General features: G+C 45.4%; 1 protein-coding gene across 5 annotated transcripts in view; it reads left to right on the top strand.

Moving 5' to 3' along the window:
* The window catches only part of KDM2B (lysine demethylase 2B), a 289,300-nt gene that overhangs the window by 203,889 nt on the left and 61,566 nt on the right, over nucleotides 1-23,845 (top strand). For all 5 annotated transcript variants that reach the window (XM_073585982.1, XM_073585979.1, XM_073585978.1 and 2 more), the window contains 2 exons: nucleotides 2,472-2,696; nucleotides 8,471-8,614. In XM_073585982.1, the coding sequence (XP_073442083.1) occupies nucleotides 2,472-2,696; nucleotides 8,471-8,614 (369 nt within the window). The remainder of the gene's footprint in view (nucleotides 1-2,471; nucleotides 2,697-8,470; nucleotides 8,615-23,845) is intronic.

Here is a 23,845-nt window from a genome sequence, read left to right as displayed (position 1 = left end):
GGAGTTGCCTCTTCACTGTAGACGTTGACACTGGCGTTTTGCGTGTACTATTTAATGAAGCGGCCAGTTGAGGACCTGTGAGGCGTCGATTTCTCAAACTACAGACTCTAATGTACTTGTCTTAGTGCTCAGTTGTGCAGCGAGGCCTCCCACTTCTCTTTCTATTCTGGTTAGAGCCTGCTTGTGCTCTCCTCTGAAGGGAGTAGTACACACCGTTGTAGGAAATCTTCAGTTTCTTGGCAGTTTCTCGCATGGAATAGCCTTCATTTCTAAGAACAAGAATAGACTGTCGAGTTTCACTTGAAAGTTCTTTTTTTTTTTTTTTGGCCATTTTCGGAGTTTAATGGAACCAACAAATGTAATGCTCCAGATTCTCAACTAGCTCAAAGGAAGGTCAGGTTTATAGCTTCTATAATCAGCCAAACTGTTTTCAGCTGTGCTAACATACTTGCACAAGGGTTTTCAAGGGTATTCTAACCATCCATTAGCCTTCTTACACAGTTAGCAAACACAAAGTACCATAAGAACCCTGCCGTGATGGTTGCTGGAAATGGGCCTCTATACACCTATGAAGAGATTGCATTACAAACCTATATATATGTGTGTGTGTGTATGTGTGTGCATATATATGGTGTGTTTATATTGCACACTGCCATATTCTTAGTCTTGAAGCAAAAGGTAAAACTGGAGAGACAAAAAGCACAAATGAGGTCTTAGCTGGTAATAAAGTGATGCAAAATATAATGGGTAGGCTCACCTGATAGGGTTGTGAAAGTCATAACTCCTCCTTTGCATGTAAGGGCTGCTGCAGGAACACCAATGGGATACAATATAATAAATGAGGAATATGGTGATGATTATGTCAACGCCTTTCAAGGTTTTCAAAAATCTTTATCAGGACCAAACCACAATGAAGGCTATTCTTAGGCTACTTTCACACATCCGTCTTTTTTAATCCGGCACGATGCGGCGAAAAGTGTGAAAACTGGATCTAGAATTGGATCCGGTTTTGTCACATAGAATGTAATGATCGCTGCATCGTGCCGGATGGACATGCGGCGCCACCAGTTTTTGCCGGATACAGCAAACATGCGCCGTCCGGCATCAGCAAAAAAAGTTCCCTGCAACATTTTTTTGCAGCGCCGGAACGGCTTTTTAAAGTGCGCATGCCCGGACACTGTGAGTTTTAACCCCACAAGTGCCTGGCTAGCGCGTCTCTCTCTTGTCTCTGCGTGCGTGTCTCTCTCTCTCTCTCCTCACCTCACCGCGGCTGGGCTCTCTCGTCCCCCGGTGCAGCGGCTCTTCACCACGGCTGGGCTCTCTCGTCCCCCGGTACAGCGGCTCTTCACCGCGGCTGGGCTCTCTTGTTCCCCGGTGCAGCGGCTCCTTTAAATGTTGCCCATGCCGTATCAGGCGCCGCCTCTACATCCGGTGTCACCGCTGCAGGCCAGATCCGGCGGTCCGGCTTTACGCCGCTGGACCCCTGACACCGGATGTGTGAAAGTAGCCTTAGTCTTGTGAAGACACTGTCAAGGCTTCATGGAAAACCATTAGTTTCCCTATATACTGCAAAAATGTGGAATTGCAGTACAAGGAGAAGGTGATTAAACAGTGTCCCGTTAAAATCTTCTAAGGGGACTGAAAATAAAGTAAAAAAACCCACTTATTTTTAATTAAAAAAAAATTCAAGTCCGTGCCTTTTTCTCATTTTAAAAATTATATAACAAAATAAATTTATATTGCAACAGCTGTAAAAATCTGATTCATCAAAATATAAAATTACGGTACTTAACCTGTATAGTAAAGCAAAAATGAAAATTGTATGTCTCAGAAAATGGATATACAAACACTTCAATTTTATTTGAAGAGAAGCATTGCATCTTTACTAGCAGGAGGCACGACTTTGAAAATAAGGGGCATAAAAAAAATAAAAAAACCTGTTCCCGAATCAGTGGAGCAGCGGCGATCTGAGGAGATACTCAATTCAATATAAAAAATCCAATGACGGTCTTCATTGAAAAAAAAACAAAAACCTTTGCGTTTATGGTGATGCCAGACTTGTAATAACAGGAACACTTATATTGCCAGGTAATTTTTTTTTTTTTAGCATCCATTGACATTTGTAATCCTCCTCAAAAAAAGCTATCATGCATCTATGATGGCAAATAATTACCGTAAATTTATGGCTCTTGGTAGAGGTGGAATTAAAAACAAATACACAAACTGGAAAATCTCCTGGTTATGGCAAAATTGGATGAATATAGTTAGATATATACCTTTATATCAGAATGCTTAGCTACTTTTGCTCCAAACGTTTCTGCTGACAGCATGTTCGATGTGACAGGTTCCCATAACGTTGGGCCGTACTGTACGTAAAAGATGTAGGAGTTATAGTTGTTTTGTTTTTTATATTTACTCTCTCTTATAAGTTGCATATGACTTTTTTTTTTTTTTTATATATATATATGTAGAACCGAGCTGTGGGAAGACCAAAAGGTAAACTTTCCACCTCTCCTGCCGTGAAATTATCCGCTAACAGGACCAGTGCTGGAGCACGCAGAAGACGGACACGATGCCGGAAATGTGAAGCATGTCTGCGTACAGAATGTGGGGAGTGTCACTTTTGCAAAGACATGAAGAAATTTGGGGGACCAGGACGGATGAAACAGTCATGTATCATGCGGCAATGTATAGCTGTAAGTAATGTTTTTCCTTCAAATTTGGATATGTATATTGTGGTGGTTTTTGTTTTTTTACATTTTGTTGAACAATTTGTTTCAATAAACAAAACTGCAAACCTTTTTATAGTCTAAAAATGCATTTAGCTGCTAAATACAAGAGAAAACCCTAAAGAATGGATAGATTCACAGTTGTGGTTGGTTCAGATGCAGAAAGCTATGTGCAGCTGCAGTGCCTAATCACTGTGTAGGTTGGGCTTTATTCATATCGGTTTCAGAAATATTGCCCCCATGTATACATCAGACAGAAGGCTCAAAGTGTACTGTGATGGAAAATAATATACCACTTTATGGGCGTGTAGTATCATATATTGCCCATGGGTGCCCATCAGGGATGGACACTGACATTTAAGAGCCTTTGTGCATGACTTGTGTGCTACCTCCCCCCAGGCCCACTTGTGTATCCTGTGCACATGTTCATGCACTCTCACATTATATACACTTACATAAAGTAAGCACATGCCAATGTGTATACGGGAATACAAACATACACAGAAGCCTGAAGAAAATGTGCTTGTGTGGATGACCCATACATATGGGCTGTGGAGTCGGAGTCGTGGAGTCGGAGTCGGTGCTCATTTTGGTGGAGTCGGAGTTGGAGTCGGTATAAAATGGACCGACTCCGACTCCTAAAATATATAATAAATTGGGTACAGTAATTCAATGCAGAATGTGCTGAATATTTTTTCATAGGAATTTGGGAAAGTTATGAAATGTCCTATAAATGGCTGTTCTATTCCTGATCTAAGGCTACATTCACACACAGCGTTTTTCCTGTGTTTTTTGAGGATACTTTTTTCAGCTGCAAAAGCTGATCATCTTTTTAAAAAATCGCATCACCTGAAAGGTTTTTGAGCTCATAGATAATGTTTTCAATAGCAAAAGCAGATTAGAAATCTGCTCTATTTATCCATTTATCCATATCTGTCTATCCATATCGTATCTGTACCAAAAAGAATGAAAACCGGGTAGTACACCAATATATATTCTGTTCTATCTAAATATCTTGATTATTGGATCATAAAAATGATTAAATGTCTGAGGTTCACATTGTACTGCAATAAATTTTTCACTTAAATATAAGCAATATGTGTGGGAGTCGGAGTCGTGGAGTCGGAGTCGGAGTTGGAGTCGGTGTAAGGGAAATTGAGGAGTCGGAGTCGCAGGTTTGGCTTACCGACTCCACAGCCCTGATATACACAATGAACGTGCATTACAAAAATGTAAGAGGACCAGATGATTATTGTTCATTCATACTTCAACAACCAAACCTTTTTTTTAACCCAAGTTTTGCTGTTAAGTTCTTGATTTTTTTATGAGACCAGCTGTAGTGTTTTTATAAGTGTAATTTTGCTAAACCTGTATCTAAGAATTACAATTGTATAAAACCTTTTTGATGAGTGTAATAGGAAAAAACCCTTACCATTATTTGCACCATTTACCGATCTCCAAAATAAACTTTTTACTGTATTGAACAGGTTGTTAGGATTACAGGGATGCCAAGTTTTCTGTTGCTGTTTGCTGATTTCTGATGTTTATTTTTAAAAGGTTTATTAGAGGGAATCTGAACTAGTCAATCACGCTGCCCAAACCCTGGACAGCATGAATAAGAGCATGGCTGCACGATTACAGCCAGTTATGCATTTTCCTGAAATGTTCTAGTGTTTCAGAGAAAACGGGCTGTGACTATCCGAAGAGATTAGATGTATCTGATGCAGTTTCTGGCCTGATTCTCCCTACCCCCGCTCCAAATAGAATAAGGAGTCGTTCAAGTATTCATAGGAAGAGACCGGTCAATCAACTGGTGTTGGCGTATGGAGAATCCAGCCAGGAGTTGCATCGGGCTCATCTTGTCTCTTCCAATGAACTTGAGTTGGGTTTTCAAACAATTTTCTTTGAAACTCTGGAACATTAACTGTGCCACCAGTTTCTGATTTATGCTGGTCACGGTTTGGACAGCACAAATCAAGCAATAGTTCCTCTTTAAAGGGGTTTTTGCTGGGCTCTAGACAAATTTATGCTGGCCTTCTATTTGCAGGAGTTCCCTCTATTTACCAGCACGAATGGGTGATTTACATACTTGTGATTTCTCAGAGATGCAGATGAGAATCTAGTCTGCATGTGATCACATCATGACTGGATTCTCATACAGTTCTCTGAGAGATCACGTGATGAATAGATTAACATCTGTGAGATCACATGACAACTAGGGTTTCATTTACTTTGAGAGAAGAAGATGTGAATGTAGTCAGCACGCGATTGCAAGTATGCAAATCGCTTACTTGAGCTGGAAATACATGGGAATCTTGCCAGTGTGCACATAATGAATGTGGAAATTTGTCAAGAGTCTAAAAAAAAAAAAACCGTTAAAAATTTTGGTTATAGAAATTTTTCATAATTTTTTTTCCTTGAAAAATATAAACTTTTATTTTGCCCCTAATATACAGATACTGTATGTAGAGATACAGTACATCTTTTTATGCTTGGCCTATAATGCAGATGAATGCCAGTTATAGTTTTTGGGGCTCACTCATAGTAGCATATAACTCGGACGAATGATAGCTGATTTCTTTTATCGAATTCCACACTGACCCATGTTGTTCGATGGGACAATGCAGAGGGCCTAGTTTTTTCACCTACAGAATCTGTCTGAAAAAAATTGCAGCATGCTGTGATTTCACTCTGTATCTGGCTGAGTGTGAGAACAAAATCTATTACCATACGGACCAAAAGTATGGCATCCAATTTTTACGAATATAGTGCAGTTCTATAAGAGGGAAAATTGTAAATGGCCCTGTAAAAGATAGCTGCCTAGTAAAAAAAAAAAAAAAAAAAAAAAAAATGATTGCACTAAGACAGCACATAGATGACATGTGAGAAAAAAAAATCTTACCACTCTCCTGGATGAGAAAGGGACTAATTTATATTTTTTATATACCGTACATGCTTGTGTGGCGCCAGCCTTAAGGCCCTTTTACATTTAGCGATGCACCAGCGATCCAACCAGCGATCCGACCCGGTCAGGATCGCTGGTGCATCGCTAAATGATCGCTAGTGAGCTTTCATACAGAAAGATCTCACAGCGATGCAGCAGCGACGCAGCGCACGATACTTACCATTCACACACAGCGATCCTGCGTCCTCCCGCCCGCGTCCAGCGTCGCTCGTCGTCACAGCAGGAAGTCTCAGCAGGAAGCGCCCGACGAGAAATGGAGCCGGACATTCTCGCGCGATCAGCGATGGACAGCGGGGGAGCCGGTCGTTGGTAAGTATCACACATAGCGATATCGCTAGCAATATCGCTATAACGTCACAAAACCAGTGACGTTTTAGCGATATTGCTAGCGATATCGCTTAGTGTAAAACCCCCTTTAGGCAGAGAAAATTTGCATACTTAGCAGTGCTCCCTGTGGCTTACTGCTAAAGCTGCTGCCTAACATGCTAGAGGCTCTGAGTTTGAATCCTGGGGAAGAACATACAGTACAGACCAAAAGTTTGGACATACCTTCTCATTAAAAGAGTTTTCCTTATTTTCATGACTATGAAAATTGTAGATTCACTCTGAAGGCATCAAGACTATGAATTAACACATGTGGAATTATATAATTAACAAAAAAGTGTGAAACAACTGAAAATATGTCTTATATTCTAGGTTCTTCAAAGTAGCCACCTTTTGCTTTGATTACTGCTTTGCACACTCCTGGCATTCTCTTGATGAGCTCCGGAAATGGTTTTCACTTCACAGGTGTGCCCTGTCAAGTTTAATAAGTGGGATTTCTTGCCTTATAAATGGGGTTGGGACCATCAGTTGTGTTGTGCAGAAGTCTGGTGGATACACAGCTGATAGTCCTACTGAATAGACTCTTAGAATTTGTATTATGGCAAGAAAAAAGCAGCTGAGTAAAGAAAAACGAGTGGCCATCATTACTTTAAGAAATGAAGGTCAGTCCGAAAAATTGGGAAAACTTTGAAAGTGTCCCCAAGTGCAGTGGCAAAAACCATCAAGCGCTACAAAGAAACTGGCTCACATGAGGACCGCCCCAGGAAAGGAAAACCAAGAGTCACCTTTGCTGCGGAGGATAAGTTCATCCGAGTCACCAGCCTCAGAAATTGCAGGTTAACAGCAGCTCAGATTAGGCACCAGGACAATGCCACACAGAGTTATAGCAGCAGACGCATCTCTACAACTGTTAAGAGGAGACTTTGTGCAGCAGGCCTTCATGGTAAAATAGCTGATAGGAAACCACTGCTAAGGACAGGCAACAAGCAGAAGAGACTTGTTTGGGCTAAAGAACACAAGGAATGGACATTAAACCAGTGGAAATCTGTGCTTTGGTCTGATGAGTCCAAATTTTGCAGGCCTGATGCACAAATGACCGCGAGACTTCGCGATCCCGCGAGAACGGACGTCATCGCGGGCATTTTCGCAAAGGCTTACTGGGAGCGGGAGCGTGGAGAGAGGCGGGAAGGCTGCGCGGGACGTCGGAAGGTGAGAATAACAATATTTTTTATTTTAAATTCTATTTTTTACAGGGATATGGTACCCATAGCCCGGAGGACAGTCTCCTCTCCTCCGGACCGTGGGTACCATCCGCAATTGTTCTGCTTACTTTTTGCATGGTGTGCACAGCCACATGCGGGAAGTAAGTGGAACAATGCATTCCTATGGGTGCAGGATCGCTGCGATTCCGCAAAATTAATGAGCATGCTGCGTTTTTTACCGCGAAGCGATTCCGCCGCGGTAAAAACCGCAGCATTCGCACAGCATTGCGGAATCCCATAGGGAATGCATGGGATGCTTATTTTTCGCGGCAATATCGCGCGGTTAAAACCGCCGCGGAAACACGAAAAAAAGCCACGTGTCAACTCAGCCTTGCAGTTTTACCAACATTTACAAATTTGACAAATGTCAAATGGACTCCTTTATATTCAGCAAATGTGATCTCTTATGTGATCTGAAAAGAGCATTACCCAAGATCTTCATTTCAAGGCTGACTGTAATTGGAATAGTGGACAGTTATCAGTCATTCTGTTCTAAAGCTCAGGCTTATACCCCTCTGTGAATGTTATGTTACATTAATATTAATGCATCACACTGTCGTCACTTAAATTCTTTTAGGCCAGGTGCACACGGTCAGTAATTGGCAGTAATTGTCCGCTGCTTTGAAAGCACTGCCGGCTTTTAGGTGTAGGTGATTCCGCATGTGTTCATTGAGCCGTGCGGAATCACCACGTCCAATACATTGTATGGGTTGGATTTATCTTGCGGAGATTAGTACAGTATCTCCGCAAGATAAATTGACATGTTGTGGTCTGAAAAGACGTGCCACATGTCCGTATCCGCAGGCATCTCTGCACGCATAGTGGACATGGGATTACTAGAAATCCCATCCACTATGCTGTAACATCGGGACACTGCGGGTTTTACGCTGCAGATGTACGCAGCGTCCAACCTGCAGCGTTTACTGACCGTGGGAATGTACCCGTATTACTTTTCTATTGTATAACATGTATGTCTTAGGGGTGGAGAAATTTCTCCCACTAAAAGGGCTGTTAGAATATCTTGGGTTCTGTAAAAAAAAAAGAAAAAGTCTTGTAAAACTCTGCAGTTTTTGTACATCACAATAAGAGAATGGCTATAGTTGTTTGTTTTTAAATTATGTTTGTATTTGACACATATATCCCTTCAAATGAGCCGTAGTTTCATGCTTTGCATTTTGGTTTTCCGTCAGCCTGTTTTGCCTCATACTGCCGTTTGTTTGGTGTGTGGAGAAGCGGGGAAGGAGGACTGTGTGGAAGGTCAAGAAGCAAAATTTAATGTCATGCTGATGGAATGCTCCATCTGTAATGAAATTATCCACCCAGGTTGCCTTAAGGTAAGTCTTATTGGTGTGCCATTATATTCAGTGTCGTAGAATAATCACATTAGTCAGCACACTCAGTAATGCGGCTAATCCATGATTTTTTACTGCTGCTAACATTATAAAATATTTGCTTTGTAAAAATACCATATTACTGACTTCTGCTGTCTGCCAGCAGTTTTTATAAGTATGGCAGAGTTCCACCATTAATAGTTTAGCTTTCTGTGGCTATAACTAGTTTTAATGTCAACATCTGCTCTGCTGCTTCAACTTATTCAAAACTGAAAGACAGAATAATGCATAATTATTAGCGATGAGCGAACGTTCTCTGATAAGATGTTATCCGAGCATGCTTTTATTCTAACAAAGTGTCTTAGGCTTGCTCCAAAAATGTGTTTGAGTTCCTGCAGCTGCATGTATCGAATAGCCAAAATACATGCAGGCGCGGCGACTCAAACATATATTTTCCGAGCACGCTGAAGACACTCGGTTAGCACACGACCATGCTTGGATAAAACCTTATCCGAGCACGTTCGTTCATCACTAACAATTATGACTTCTACCACATGAAAGGACCTTTTGAATGCAGAAAATGACTTTTTTTGTTTTTGACTTCTCAAACGAAAAGTTTCCACGATGAGTATTTAATGTAATTATTATGCTGCAGATTTTCTGCAAAAATTAACCAAATTAGGTTATGTGCATGTTTTAATTTTATCTAAGTAATTTTTTTTCAGTTTTTGTACTTTTTGAGCACAACTATAGGGTGGTGCTAAAGGTTAGGTTCCCAAACCGTATAGACAGTAGTTATAAACCTAGCACTCAACCTAATGCAATCAGATGGAGGTTTATTTGTAGTACTATTTCTCTCTCACCCATGACAGCACCACGGAGAGAGGGAATCCGCCCTTCAGGGACAGGAACCTACAGAAAAAGGGCGGTACCTCTCCTCCGCCTTCAGTTGGGTTCCTGTCCCTGACGGAAGGACCCACAGGATGGTACCTGTGCATCCAGGACTCCGGGGCCGGCCTGTCCGGCTATCGGCAGCGGGGAGGCCCTTGTTGCGGCAGGTGCGGTGCCCGAAGCCGCCGGGGCCGATGCGGGCTGCCGGGTGAGCGGGGGGGAGAGACGCCGGAGTCGCCGCTCCGGAAAGGAGATTGGGGCTCAGCGGGACCCGGTGGAGCGTGGGCAGTGCCATGGTACAGAGAGTACCAAGATGGCTGCTGCCCCGGAAGTAGACCAGCGACTTCCGGGTCCCGGAACCAGGCGCATGCGCAGGAGCGTGCTTCCCGACCAGCGCGTGCAGGGGGAGCGGTGACGTCACACGGCGCTAAGTTTAAAAAAGGTGAGGCGCAGAAACTCCTGGCTGGAAGCGATCCTAATAATGGAGGATAGCGACCAGCAACAGGAGCAGAGGCAGCAACTGAAACAGCAGCAGCACCACCACCGACAAAAGGAACGAAACACAGAGTGCCGTTCCAGCAGTCACTCCACGCGGCGTAGCACGTCAGCAGCGAGGAGCAAAACGCCACCAGGAGATCAGCCTATACAGGACCTGACTCCGTCTCCCGAACCGGTACCTGCAGCCACGCGCCTTTTTTTGGGGTAAGTGATCTTCGTGAATGTCACCCTTGTAATGCAATCCCTCTCCCTTATTAGGGAAAGAAGAAGGCTAAAAAGAAGAACAGGGAATGTCCCACTTGCACTAAACCCCTACCGGTATCATGGGAGAAAAAACTATGCGAGTCCTGTACAAAAGAAATTGTTTGTCAGGAGACTCCGGATTTCGCATCTGACCTAAGGGCCGCAATTAAATCCGAGGTCCAGAGTGCCCTCGAATCCCTTAAACATAAGGATAAAACAAGGAAAAAAGACACGGTAGAAACCTCCCAGTCAGATTCTTCCACATCAGGGGAAATCTCGTCTAAATCCTCAGAATCCGACTCCTCAGACGAGGAAACAGGAGGGCGTCATTGTTTTCCCTTGAAGAGGTAGACAAACTGGTGAAAGCTGTAAGGTCTACCATGGGGGTATTGGACCCGAGGCCGGATAAAACAGTCCAGGACATAATGTTCGGGGGGCTAGGCCAGAAAAAACGGAGAGTATTTCCACTAAACGAAATCGTCAAGGGTCTAATCAAAAGGGAATGGGATAAGCCAGATAGGAAAAATACTATGGTCCCTTCCCTTAAAAGGAAATATCCCTTTGAGGAGGAGGCATCCACGTCTTGGGATAGGGCCCCGAAACTCGATGTAGCAGTTGCTAAAGCCTCAAAGAAATTCGCCCTTCCCTTTGAGGACATGGGCACCCTCAGGGACCCCCTAGATAAGAAGGCGGATACCTTTCTAAAGGGGGCTTGGGAGTCTGCAGGCGGTAACCTCAGCCCAGCGATAGTGGCGACATGTACCTCAAGAGCCCTAATGGTATGGGTGGACCAACTTGAGAAACAGCTGAGGGAAGGGACACCTAGAGATAAAATTTTAGATTCTATCCCAGTAATAAGGGGAGCGGCTGCATTCCTAGCAGACTCATCGGCCGATTCAGTCAGACTATCGTCCAAAACAGCAGCACTTTCAAACGCGGCCCGAAGGACACTATGGCTTAAAAGTTGGCCAGGGGACCTACAGACCAAAATGAAATTATGCTCCATCCCCTGTGAAGGGAACTTCCTTTTTGGGGAAACGTTAGATGACATCCTCCAGAAAGCAGGGGACAAGAAAAAAGGATTCCCAAATTTAGGGCCAGCGGCATTTAAAAGACCCTTTCGGAATAGGAGGTTTTTTCAGAGAACACCACCAAGGGAACAAAAGTGGGATGATAAAAGAAGAGATAGAGGCTTCTTCTTTAATAACTCTCCCCGGGACAAAAAGCCCTCCAAGTGACAGTACGCCAAGGGTGGGGGGAAGGTTATCCTTTTTCCTTCCAGCCTGGAGGAGAATTTCAACAAACCCATGGATAATAAACCTAATCCAGGAGGGCCTAAGGATAGACTTTTTCTCTCTCCCGCCTCAAAAGTATGTAACAACGCCGCTGAGATCCAGCATGCGAGAACAGGAAGCGCTAGAAAGCGAGGTTCTAGGCCTAGTAAAAAAAGGAGTCCTCCAGGAGGTCCCCCTGCAGGATATGGGCAGAGGGTTCTACTCCCCTCTTTTTCTAGTGACCAAACCAGACGGCACCTTTCGTACAATTATAAATCTGAGAAAGCTAAACAAATACGTCAAGAACCAGAGCTTCAAAATGGAGTCGATCAGGTCTACCACCAAAGTCCTGTTCCCAAACTGCTACATGACGGTGTTGGACCTCAGCGACGCTTATTATCACGTCCCTATCCACAAAGACTCCAGGAAGTATCTGAGGTTAGCCGTCTCAATAAAAGGCAAGGTGAAAGAATTTCAGTACAGAGCCCTGCCGTTCGGAATATCGATAGCCCCGCGAGTATTCACCAAAATAGTAGCGGAAATGATGGCTCATATAAGGGAACAAGATATAATAATAATCCCAAATCTAGACGATTTCCTAATAGCGGGCAGCTCGGCTCAAAAATGCAGGGAACAGAGAGACAGGGTGATGAACACTCTACAAGACCTGGGTTGGCTTCTAAATCTAAAAAAATCAAGATTGGAGCCCAGCAGGGTACAAGAATTCTTGGGCCTAACACTAGACTCAAACATTTTGGAGTGTCGCCTCCCAAACCACAAAAAGGAGAAGATCGCTCAAATTACAGCAAGAGCAAAATCCCTCCATGACACTAAGGAAGGCCATGTCACTGTTGGGTTCACTATCTGCCTGCCTACCAGCAGTTCAATGGGCTCAGTTACACACGAGAAATCTCCAGTGGGACGTATTGGCCAACCAGGCAGTAATAGGGGGACACCTAGAGGGTCGCATTACCCTAAATTCAAGCACTTTTCATTCCCTAGTTTGGTGGGGAAACCAGGAGAACCTGTCCAAAGGGATCCCCTGGGCACCAAAGATAACACACATAGTGACAACAGATGCCAGTCCCACAGGGTGGGGAGCGCACATGAACAACGAGGTGACTCAGAGCGTATGGGGAAATCAAGAGCTAAGAGCCTCCATAAATCAAAAGGAGCTTCTAGCAGTAGGCTATGCCCTAACACACTTCCTACCCCTACTCCAGAACCACCATGTCCATATCCTTTCGGACAATCGGGTCACAGTGGCCTATATAAATCACCAGGGGGGGAACCAGGTCCCGAGCCCTAATGGACACATCTGCCAAAATCCTCAAACTAGCGGAGGCAAACCTGTTATCTCTGACAGCCCTTCACATCTGCGGTACAGAGAATCAAATGGCAGACTTTCTGAGCCGCACCCAATTACGACAGGGGGAATGGGTACTAAAGCAGTCCATTTTTCGGCAGATTGTAAAAATGTGGGGGACCCCAGACGTAGATCTGTTCGCCGACTTCAAAAACAAAAAAGTAGACGCCTTCTGCTCCCTAGATCCCAGGGGGAAACCTCTAACTCTGGACGCATTTATGGACACAGAATCTAACATATGCCTTTCCCCCAATCATGCTCATTCCAGCAGTCCTAAAGAAAGTCAGGGAGGACAGGGCAAGAATACTTATAGCCCCCTTCTGGCCCAAAAGAACCTGGTTTTCCTGGATAAGAATGCTCTCAGTAACCGACCCATGGGTCCTACCGGATCTCCCGGACCTGCTATCGCAGGGCCCAGTGCTACATCCTCAGGCACCGAACCTCCATTTAACAGCATGGAGTTTGAAAGGGCACTGATGAGGGACAGGGGTTTTTCAGAAAACCTGATAACTACACTACAAAAGAGTAGGAAACCGGTTACAATGAGAGCTTATGGCAGAATATGGAAAAAATTTCTATCCACCTCTAGGGCAAAGGTTCAGGACGGGGTTCAGATTGATAAGATCCTAGAATTTCTACAAGAGGGCCTAGAACAGGGTCTGGCGGTCAACACATTAAAAGTACAAATAGCGGCATTAGGCGCCCTCTATAACCATGATGTGGCAGGTGACCCCTGGGTAGCACGGTTTATTAAAGCCGCAACCAGATCGAGGCCAATAGCCAGTCAAAGATTACCATCATGGGACCTGAATCTTGTACTTTCAACACTGACAAGCCCTCCGTTTGAACCAATTCACTCGGCACCCCTAAAAATCCTATCTCTTAAAACGGTGCTTCTGGTGGCACTAACATCAGCCCGAAGAGTGAGCGATATTCAAGCCTTGTCAGCGGGGCCTCCTTTTACAAAAATTCTAGAGGATAGAGTCATCTTAAAACCTGACCCAGCCTATTTACCTAAAGTGTCATCACATTTTCACAGGTCCCAGGAGGTAGTCCTTCCTTCCTTCTGCCCAAATCCAAAAAATAAGGGGGAAGAAAAGTTCCACACTTTAGATGTTAAAAGGTGCCTAGTACAGTACTTAGAGGCCACCAAAAAGTGTAGGAAGGAAGGCTCTTTGTATGTTTCCAGGGTCCTCGGAAGGGGCTCAAAGCATCCAAGAGTACCCTGGCAAGGTGGATAAGGGATGCGATTGCCCTGGCATATTCATCCAGCAGGAATACCATCCCAGAAGGGCTGAGAGCTCATTCCACAAGGGCAATGGCGACCTCATGGGCTGAAAGATCTGAGGTATCAATAGAACAAATCTGTAAGGCGGCCACCTGGTCATCACATTCGACCTTTTTTAGGCACTATAGATTAGATCTAGCCTCTACATCTGACCTGACCTTCGGGAGAAGGGTCCTTCAGGCGGTGGTCCCTCCCTAAGCTACCAATCTCTGAAATTCTCTTCGTGGTGCTGTCATGGGTGAGAGAGAATAGCTTAGTTACTCACCGATAACGGTGTTTCTCGGAACCCATGACAGCACCCGCTTATGCCCCTCCCCTTCACGAGTATGGTGAGCATGTTTTATTGTTAGTAGAGTGTTTCCGTTTAGGCACGGTGCTTTGATAAGTAAGCAGTATTATAATATTGTGTATGTATTTCTGTTGTCTAACTAACCTGGAGACCCTCTGATGCTCTGTAACCAACTGAAGGCGGAGGAGAGGTATCGCTCTTTTTCTGTAGGTTCCTGTCCCTGAAGGGCGGATCCCCTCTCTCCGTGGTGCTGTCATGGGTTCCGAGAAACACCGTTATCGGTGAGTAACTAAGCTATTCTCTCTCCTCTGATGTAAATTAGCACATCAGAGGAGAGAAAAATCGGGTCCTCCGAGCCCCCCTGGCCCCCAGTACCTGCGATGTCCCTCGGTCCCTTCAGCTGTGTCCCCCCAGCTCCTGACGTCGTCTTCCGGGGAAAAAATGGTGGGCGCATGTGCAGTGCGCCCGCCGAGATCTGCTGGCAACAATAGGAGATTTTCCTATTCGGGTCTATCACAGTGATCAAAATGATCTATCACAGTGATCAAAATAAAAAAAATAGTAAATCAAAACACTTAGTTAGGTAATAATAATTTAAAAAAATGTATTTTTTTCCGTTAGGGTTAGAGTTTGGGGTTATAGCTAGGGTTGGGTTAGGGTTATGGTTGGGGTTATAGTTAGGGTTGGGCTATTGTTGGGGGTTATAGCTAGAGTTAGATTTGGGGTTATAGCTAAGGCTGGGTGGTGTTGGGATTGGGGTTAGGGTTGAGGGTTAGGGCTGTTATAGGGTTGGAGTTAGAATTGGGGGGTTTCCACTGTTTAGGTACATCAGGGGGTCTCCAAACGCGACATGATGCCTGCCGTTGATTCCAGACATTTTTGTGTTCAAGAACTTAAATGGTGCTCCTTCCCTTCTAAGCCCTGCCATGCGCTCAAACAGCGGCTTTCCCCCACATACAGGGTATCGGTGTACTTGGGAGAAATTGCATAAAAAATTTTGTGGTCCCTTTTCTCCTGATACCCTTGTGAAAATTAATGTTTGGTTCCAAAGAAATTTTTTTGTGAAAAAAGTAAAATGTTAATTTTTTCCTTCCACATTGCTTCAGTTCTCGTGAAGCACCTGAAGGGTTAATAATCTTCTTGAATGTGGTTTTGCACACCTTGAGGGGTTCCATTTTTAGAATGGAGTCACTTTTGGGTAATTTCTGTCATATTAACCACCCCAAACTCACCTCAAATGTGAGGTGGTCCTTTAAAAAAAAAAAAAAAATGGTTTTGTTATTTTTGTTGGAAAAATGAGAAATTGCTGGTCAACTTTAAACCTTTATGACGTCCTAACAGAAAAAAGATGTTTCCAAAATTGTGCAGATGTAAAGTAGACATGTGGGAAATTAATTGTTTTGTGCGATATGACTTAAGGGCACAAAAATTAAAACTTTGAAAATTGCAAAATTTTCAAAATGTTTGCCAAATTTTCATAAATAAACGCAAGTTATATCGAACAAATTTTACCACTAACATGAAGTACAATATGTCATGAAAAACAATCTCAGAATCAGTGGAATACCTTGAAGTATTCCAGAGCTATAACTTCATAAAGGTGACAGTGGTCAGAATTGTAAAAATTGGCTTGGACATCAAGTACCAACTTGGCTGTCACTAAGGGGTCAAATAAAACTGTTTTGTTTACTTTACTTGTTTTTGCTAAAAATCTTAGTCATGTGCGGATTACGTGGTTTTTTTGCTTTTCTACTTCGGAAATGTAGTAAAGGCACACGTGTTTTTTAGCTGTGGATTTTCCTCATGTTGTTCAAGTTGGTGAAAATCTGCAAATAAAACAAATAAATTTACTGCAAGACAGATTGACATGATGAAGATTTCAAAAACTCACAACAGGTCAGTGTACATAGTGTAAAAAAAAAAACACAGTGGGCACTAGATTTCTATAAATCCCGTTCACTTTGCTAGGACTGCAAAATTCTGCATTTTTTGTGCAGATAAAATGCACAGCATCAAAAATGCACCTTATGTTCATCATGGGAACTTGGGTCTGCCGGGGCTGTGCGGGGGTCTGCTGGGGCTGTGCAGGAGGTTTGCGGGGGTCTGCCGGAGCTGTGTGGGGGGCTGTGCATCGGTCTGGGTGGCTGTGTGTGTATGCAGGCATTGTCTGATGGGACTACTAGTCCCATCCGGCTATGTCCGCTACAGTGAGTGACACATTAGACCAGGGTTCCCCAACTCCAGTCCTCAAGGCCCACCAACAGATCATGTTTTCAGGATTTTCTTAGTATTGCTCAGGTGATAATTGCATCACCTGTGCAATACAAAGGAAATCCTGAAAACATGATCTATTGGTGGGCCTTGAGGACTGGAGTTGGGGAACCCTGCATTAGCCAATGATGGGACAGTAGTAGTCCCATCATCCAGCTAATGTGTTGAATGTAAAAAAAGCTAGAAAAAACCCCCACATATATACACATACAATATATAGTTCATACTCCCCATCTAAACCTAATCCCCGAAGCCCTCACTCACCTGGAAAAAAAAAAAAAAAAATTAAACCAGCAATATACTCCCTGTGGCCGACGTAATCCAATTAATAACAATTGTCCCGCGACGATCCCCCATGGAGAGCTGTCACAACAGCTGATGCAACCGTTCTCCAGGGTCTCCGGTGACACAATGACTGAGATAATCCTCTGCATTGTATCACTTTGCCGCCGACAGGTCACCTGAGTTCACCTGTCACTTTGCAGCACTACAGCGTGAGAATTGTCACACGCTGTAGTGCCATAAAGCAAGAGGCTGATCTCCGATGACACACTGCTGGAGGGTTATCTCCTGTCAGTGTGTCATCGGAGGCCTATAGAGCGGTCACATCTGCTGATGTGACAGCTCTATAGGGGAGATCGTCGTGGAACAATCATTATTAATGGGATTACGTTGGACAAGGAGTATATTGTTGGTTTGTTTCTTTAATTTTTTTGCAGGTGATCGATGGCTTCAAATGGGTTTAGGCGTGTAATATAAATAATGAAAAACTGTCGTGTTTTAGTTAATTAAAATATTTTATTCTTGAGTGTGTGGTTTTTTTTTTTAACTCTTTCTTACTATAAGATTAATAATGGATAGGCGTCTTATTGACTCCTCCAATATTAACTGGGCTTAATGTCACCTCACAATAGCAAGGTGACATTAACTTCTTATTACCCCATATGCCACTGCTACACGGCAGTGGGAAGAAAGGAGCTAAGTGCCAGAATTGGCGCGTCGTGCAGATGCACCATTTCTGGGGCGGCTGCAGGTTGGTGTTTATATCCGAAGGGGGCCAATATCCATGGCCCCATCCTAGGCTATGAGTATCAGCCCGCAGCTGTCTGTGTAGCCTTTCTGGCTATAAAATATAGGGGGGCCCCGCGTCATTTTTTTGGGGGTCCCTCTATTTTAATAGCCAGTAAAGGCTATGCAGACAGCTGCGGGCTGATATTCGTAGCCTGGCAAGATACATGGGTATTACCCCCTTCCCAGGCTACAAATATTGGCCGTCGGCTTTCCCTCTCTGGTGCAGAAAATTGCGCGGGAGCCCACACCATTTTTTTCCCGTTCCCCCCCAAAAAATTAAACATATTGTTAATTAATAAACATCGGCCTTGCTATTATTTATTTATCTATCTATATCTAATCATAGATATATCAAAAGATAGATATATCTATGGATATACAGGGGTTGGACAAAATAATGGAAACATCAACAAAAGTTAGTTTAATATGGTGTAGGTCCACCTTTTGCGGCGATTACAACCTCAATTGTAATGCTCAATGCTCAATTTCATTACAATGTTCCTCGTACCATGCTTTAACGATTCTAGCTGTATGAATTGGTGCATTATCATCCTGAAAGATGGCGTTCCCCTCCAGGAACAGTGCTTGAACCATAGGATGCACTTGGTCGCCCAAAATGCCTAAATAATCGCGGCTGTTAATTCTTCCATGAAGGGATGTCATTGGCCCAGCGGATCTCCACGAAATAGCACCCCAGATCATTTCAGAACCTCTGCCATGTTTTACGGTTGGGAGAAGGCAGTCTGGATGGAATGCTTCTTTCGTCTCCCAACATACACTCGGCCGGAGGTCGGAAATAGGGTAAATGATGATTCGTCTGAGAATATCACATGTTTTCCTCTTCGCCACGACAGCACCCACTGAGAGAGGGGATCCGCCCCCGGAACAGGAAACCTACAGAGAGATAAATGGGGCGGTCCCCCTCGCTCCCTCAGTTTGGTTTCCTGTTCCTGGAAAGGAACCCGCAGAAGAGGATGCCTGGTCTGGTAACCGCCTGCGTGCAAAATATGAGCAGCAGGGGCCCCAGGACCGGAGGCAGCGTCGGGCGGAGAGGTGTATTCCCCCCCCAGAGCTGGTATAATGCAGGTGAGGCTGGAGGCGTAAGTGGTGCCAAAGCTCACTGGGGTTATGGCTATACTCCCCCCCGAGGGGGTGGACGCATTACAAACGCCATCGGGCGTACTGAGGCCGGCACCCCCCCCCCCCCCAGAGTGGCAGAAGGGCTTGTGCGGTGTGTGCTGAGCGGCGCTGCTGGGAGTCATACCTGCGGCAGGAGAAGGACCCCATGCGTGGAGAGGGGGCGCAGACGCGCGGTGTCGCCGGCCGCATTACTATTTGCGGTGACCCAGCGCTCCAGGAGAGGCAACCCGGAAGTGGAGGAGGACTTCCGGGATCAGGCTGAAGGCAGAGACCGCGGGACAACGCCCGAGCATGCGCAGTAGGGCGGAAAAAAAAAAAAAAAAAATGGTGGACAAAAAAAAAAAAAGAGAAGGAGGAGCAGCTATGGCAAAGGCTTTAAAAGGAAGCCACAGACACAGCGCTAGTGCGCAGTCATGTCGTCCTTAGATGACTCAGCTTCGCTCCCATTAGGTCAGCTAGTGGTATCCCCACTTGGCAGTAGACAGAGCAGTGCTACGAGGAGATCCAATAGCACCAGAAGAAGTGGCAGCTCTAGGAAGGAATCCATTGGGCCTTCCAGGCAAGATGAGCCGTTAGAGAAGAAACGTAAGGAAAAGAAGTCGTCCCATGCCTCGCCTCAGCCTGGGTCCCGGACACCGCAGCCGGTAGTTGCTGACGAAATTCACGGGTGAGTGTTTTTTGGTCAGGTTAGATAATTGATAGTCTTATCTTTCTGGTCCATACCCCCTTTAGGATAAAAGAACAGAGAAGGCGAAACATAGAGAGTGTGCCTTATGTTCGCAGCCCCTCCCGGATGGCCACCCAAAGAGATTATGCCAATCATGTGTGGAGGAGGCCTTGCAGGAGGAATCCTCACGAAAGAAGGAGGATATCCGGGCAATGATAAGAGAGGAACTACGGGCCTTAGGCGGTTCCAGTAGTCTAGGGGGTCACTCCTCCGTGAGAGAAATACGTTCATCTAAAGGAGGAGTCTCGCTGGCGTCAAGGTCGCCGTCAGATACCGGAGAACTAGATTCCGATAAGTCCCAGGAATACCTTTCCTCAGAGGACGAGGATCAGACGTGTTTCCCCACGGACAGTGTCAGTAATCTTGTGAAGTCTGTTCGAAATACCATGGGGTTGCCGGAGAGTAAGGACCCCAAGACCCCTCAGGACATAATGTTTGCGGGTATTTCCCGTAAAAAGGTCCGAGCATTCCCAGTGGTCCCAGCTGTAAAAGACCTAGTTAAGAGGGAATGGGAGAAACAAGGTCAGAGGACCTTCCTCCCCTTAACGTCAAAGCGTAAGTATCCCTTTGACGATGAGGAGTTAACGGCCTGGTCGAGAGCCCCCAAGGTGGACGCGGCAGTGGCCTCTACCTCCCGTAGATCCTCCTTGCCGGTGGAGGATTCGGGAACTTTGGCTGATTCTTCGGATCGTAAGACCGATACATTCCTCAAAAGATCTTGGGAAGCTTGTACGGCAGCCTTTAAGCCCGCAATAGCAGCCACATGTACGGCAAGATCTATGTTGGTGTGGCTGAACGACTTGGAGGACAATATTAAAAATGGAGTAGCTAGGAGTAGGCTTCTTTCCTCTATGCCCCTCATTAAGGGAGCAGCGGCCTTCCTCTCCGACTCCTCCGCGGATTCTCTCCGGTTGTCGGCTAGAGCCGCGGGACTGACCAATGCAGGCAGGCGGGCCTTATGGTTGAAGGGGTGGAAAGGAGACACACAAACAAAAAACTAGATTGTGTGCTATACCCTGCCAGGGTAAGTACCTGTTTGGTACAGAGCTGGATGAGATTTTGACAAAAGCGGGGGAGAGGAAAAAGGGGTTCCCTAACCCGTATGTTCCGTTCAACAGGAGGGCCTACAGGAAGCCGCCGTTCGGTAAAAAGAAAGACTTTAGACCCCAGGACCGCTGGGGAAATAAGGACCCCAAGCAAAGAGGCAACCTATTCGGGAAACGTCCCTTCAGAGGAGACAGATCCCGATAAAACCGTTACACCGGTAGGTGGCAGGCTATTAAGATTCAGCCGCCAATGGATGAAGGTGACATCAAACCCGTGGGCCCTAAGTATTGTATCATCAGGCCTAAAATTAGAATTCGTTCGGTATCCACCGAACTCCTTCTTATTGACTTCTATGAAGTCCCGATCTCAGCAGGAAGCTCTGGAGATGGAGATTGCGGTACTGCTAACTAAACAGGTTCTAGTGGAGGTCCCAGACGACGAAACAGGGATGGGCTTTTATTCTCCTCTATTCTTAGTCCCAAAACCAGATGGCTCTTACAGGACTATAATAAATTTAAAGAAACTTAATACCTTCCTAAGACTAAGGTCGTTTAAAATGGAGTCGATTAAGTCTGCAATAAAGCTTTTGTTTCCCAGGTGTTATATGGCGGTCTTGGACCTAAAGGACGCCTACTACCATCTCCCCATATATCGAGGGCACCAGAGGTTCCTGCGGGTAGCAGTCTGGTTCAGAGGTCGGATTCAGCATTTCCAGTTTGCGGCAATGCCATTCGGGCTATCCATGGCTCCTCGGGTATTTACCAAATTAATGCTGGAAGTAATGTCATATGTAAGGTTGAATGACACCCTAGTTGTCCCTTACTTAGACGACCTACTCATAGTGGGGAATTCTGTTTCACAGTGTGAAGCAAGAATAGCTAGGATTATCTCATCCCTACAAACACTGGGTTGGCTAATTAACTGGGAGAAATCCAGACTAGAGCCAGTGACCTGTCAAAGGTTTTTGGGCCTGCAAGTAGACTCCGTAACTGAGGAGTGTTTTCTGCCAAACGCCAAAGTAATGGCCATAATCGACAAAGTACAGAATGCTACAGGAAGACCCGTAATATCATTGAGACAGGGCATGTCCTTGCTGGGGTCACTGATATCATGCATTCCAGCGGTGCAATGGGCTCAGTTCCACTCTAGAGAACTACAGTGGGCTATTCTGCAGGAGATAGATAGACTGCAGGGGCGGCTGGAAGGGAAGATGTCCCTATCGCCTGAGGTAGTTCAATCCCTAAAATGGTGGTTAATTCCTTCCAATCTATCGAAGGGAGTACAGTGGTGGGTGACTCCCTCCAAGATACTCACCACGGATGCCAGCCCCTTAGGTTGGGGAGCCCACCTAGAGGAGCACATGGTACAAGGCTGGTGGCGGGAGAATGAAATAGAGGCCTCCTCTAATGTAAAGGAGCTAACAGCGATTTTTTATGCGATATCTCACTTCCTCCCGCAGTTAAGAGGCGCCCACGTAAAGATCCAGACAGACAATACCACCGCAGTGGCCTATATAAACCGGCAAGGAGGCACACGGTCAATGCCACTGATGTCTATCACGGGAAAGATTCTGGAGATGGCCGAGGTCCATCTTCTCTCCTTGTCAGCGCTCCATATAAGAGGAGTGGACAACTCCCGAGCAGACTATCTCAGTCGCCAGGCCCTATACCAGGGAGAGTGGGTCCTCAGCAGAGACGTGTTCGAAATGATAGCGTCAGAATGGGGCAGACCGGAGATAGACCTATTCGCAACCAGAGCCAACAGGCGCGTAAAAAGGTTTGCTTCTCTCTACAGGTCGGACAACCCAGATATTCTAGATGCCCTCCAAACACCCTGGGCATTCCAACTAGCCTATGCCTTTCCTCCGATGGTGCTACTACCAACAGTAGTCAGGAAAATAAGACAGGAGAGGGCGAGTGTCATCTTGATAGCCCCGTTTTGGCCAAAAAGACCGTGGTTTTCATGGCTGAGAGCCATGTCGGTAACCGACCCGTGGATCCTGCCGCTGCACCAGAATCTTCTCTCGCAGGGACCCTGCTACCATCCACAGGCCAAAGCCCTGCACCTAGCGGCCTGGAATTTGAAAGGGAGCTACTGAGGCAGAAGGGTTTCTCAAAGAACCTAATCAATACCCTGCTACAAAGCAGGAAGGAGTCCACGACAAAAATTTATGCTAAGGTGTGGAGGAAGTTCCTGGCCTTTCACCCAACAAAACTAGCTGGTGAAGTACCCATTACGGCCATTCTAGAGTTTCTACAAAGAGGCCGAGAACTTAGACTCTCAGTAAGCACTCTTAAGGTCCACGTGTCAGCCCTAGGAGCCCTGTTTAACTATAACGTGGCAGCAAATAGATGGGTGACTCGGTTTATCTCGGCCTGTCAACGAGCAGAACCGGTGCATGTGCCTCGACTTCCAGCGTGGAACCTTACTTTAGTTTTGGATGCCTTCACTCAGGCACCATTTGAGCCCATAAGCTCAGCATCAGTAAAGTGCCTCTCATTGAAAACGGCTATGCTGGTGGCCTTAGTATCGGCCAGGAGAGTGAGTGATCTTCATGCTCTGTCAGTAGACCCACCGTTCCTGTTAACAACACGAGACAGTCTCATTTTAAAGACGGACCCGTCCTATCTGCCCAAATGGGCAACTAAATTTCATAGGTCTCAAGAGATATGCCTACCTTCATTCTATGAGAACCCGTCAACACAGGACGAGGAGAAATATCACACCTTAGATGTGAAAAGAGCTGTGCTAGCCTACCTTGATAGGACCAGTCCCTGGAGGCAGAGTAGGTCTCTCTTTGTCTCATTCCAGGGCAGCAGGAAAGGGTCTGCAGTTACATCAGTCACGATATCCAAATGGATTAGAGATGCGATCACAATGGCGTATCTGACTAAAGGAGAAGACCCTCCACTGGGGATTAAGGCGCACTCTACTAGAGCCATATCATCCTCCTGGGCCGAGAGGGCGAACGTCCCAATTGAACAAATATGTAAGGCTGCAACCTGGTCTTCTCCATCTACCTTTTATAGTCACTATAGACTAGATTTGTCCTCTACCGAGAATCTAACTTTTGGTAGATCAGTCCTTAACACGGTGTGCCCGCCCAAGTGATTATCTCTGAAAATCTCT

This window comes from Dendrobates tinctorius, unplaced genomic scaffold (assembly GCF_039654945.1).
Source record: "Dendrobates tinctorius isolate UK_male_01 unplaced genomic scaffold, ASM3965494v1 ptg000090l, whole genome shotgun sequence".
NCBI classification, from domain to species: Eukaryota; Metazoa; Chordata; class Amphibia; order Anura; family Dendrobatidae; genus Dendrobates; species Dendrobates tinctorius.
This window is presented reverse-complemented; position numbering and strand designations above follow the sequence as displayed.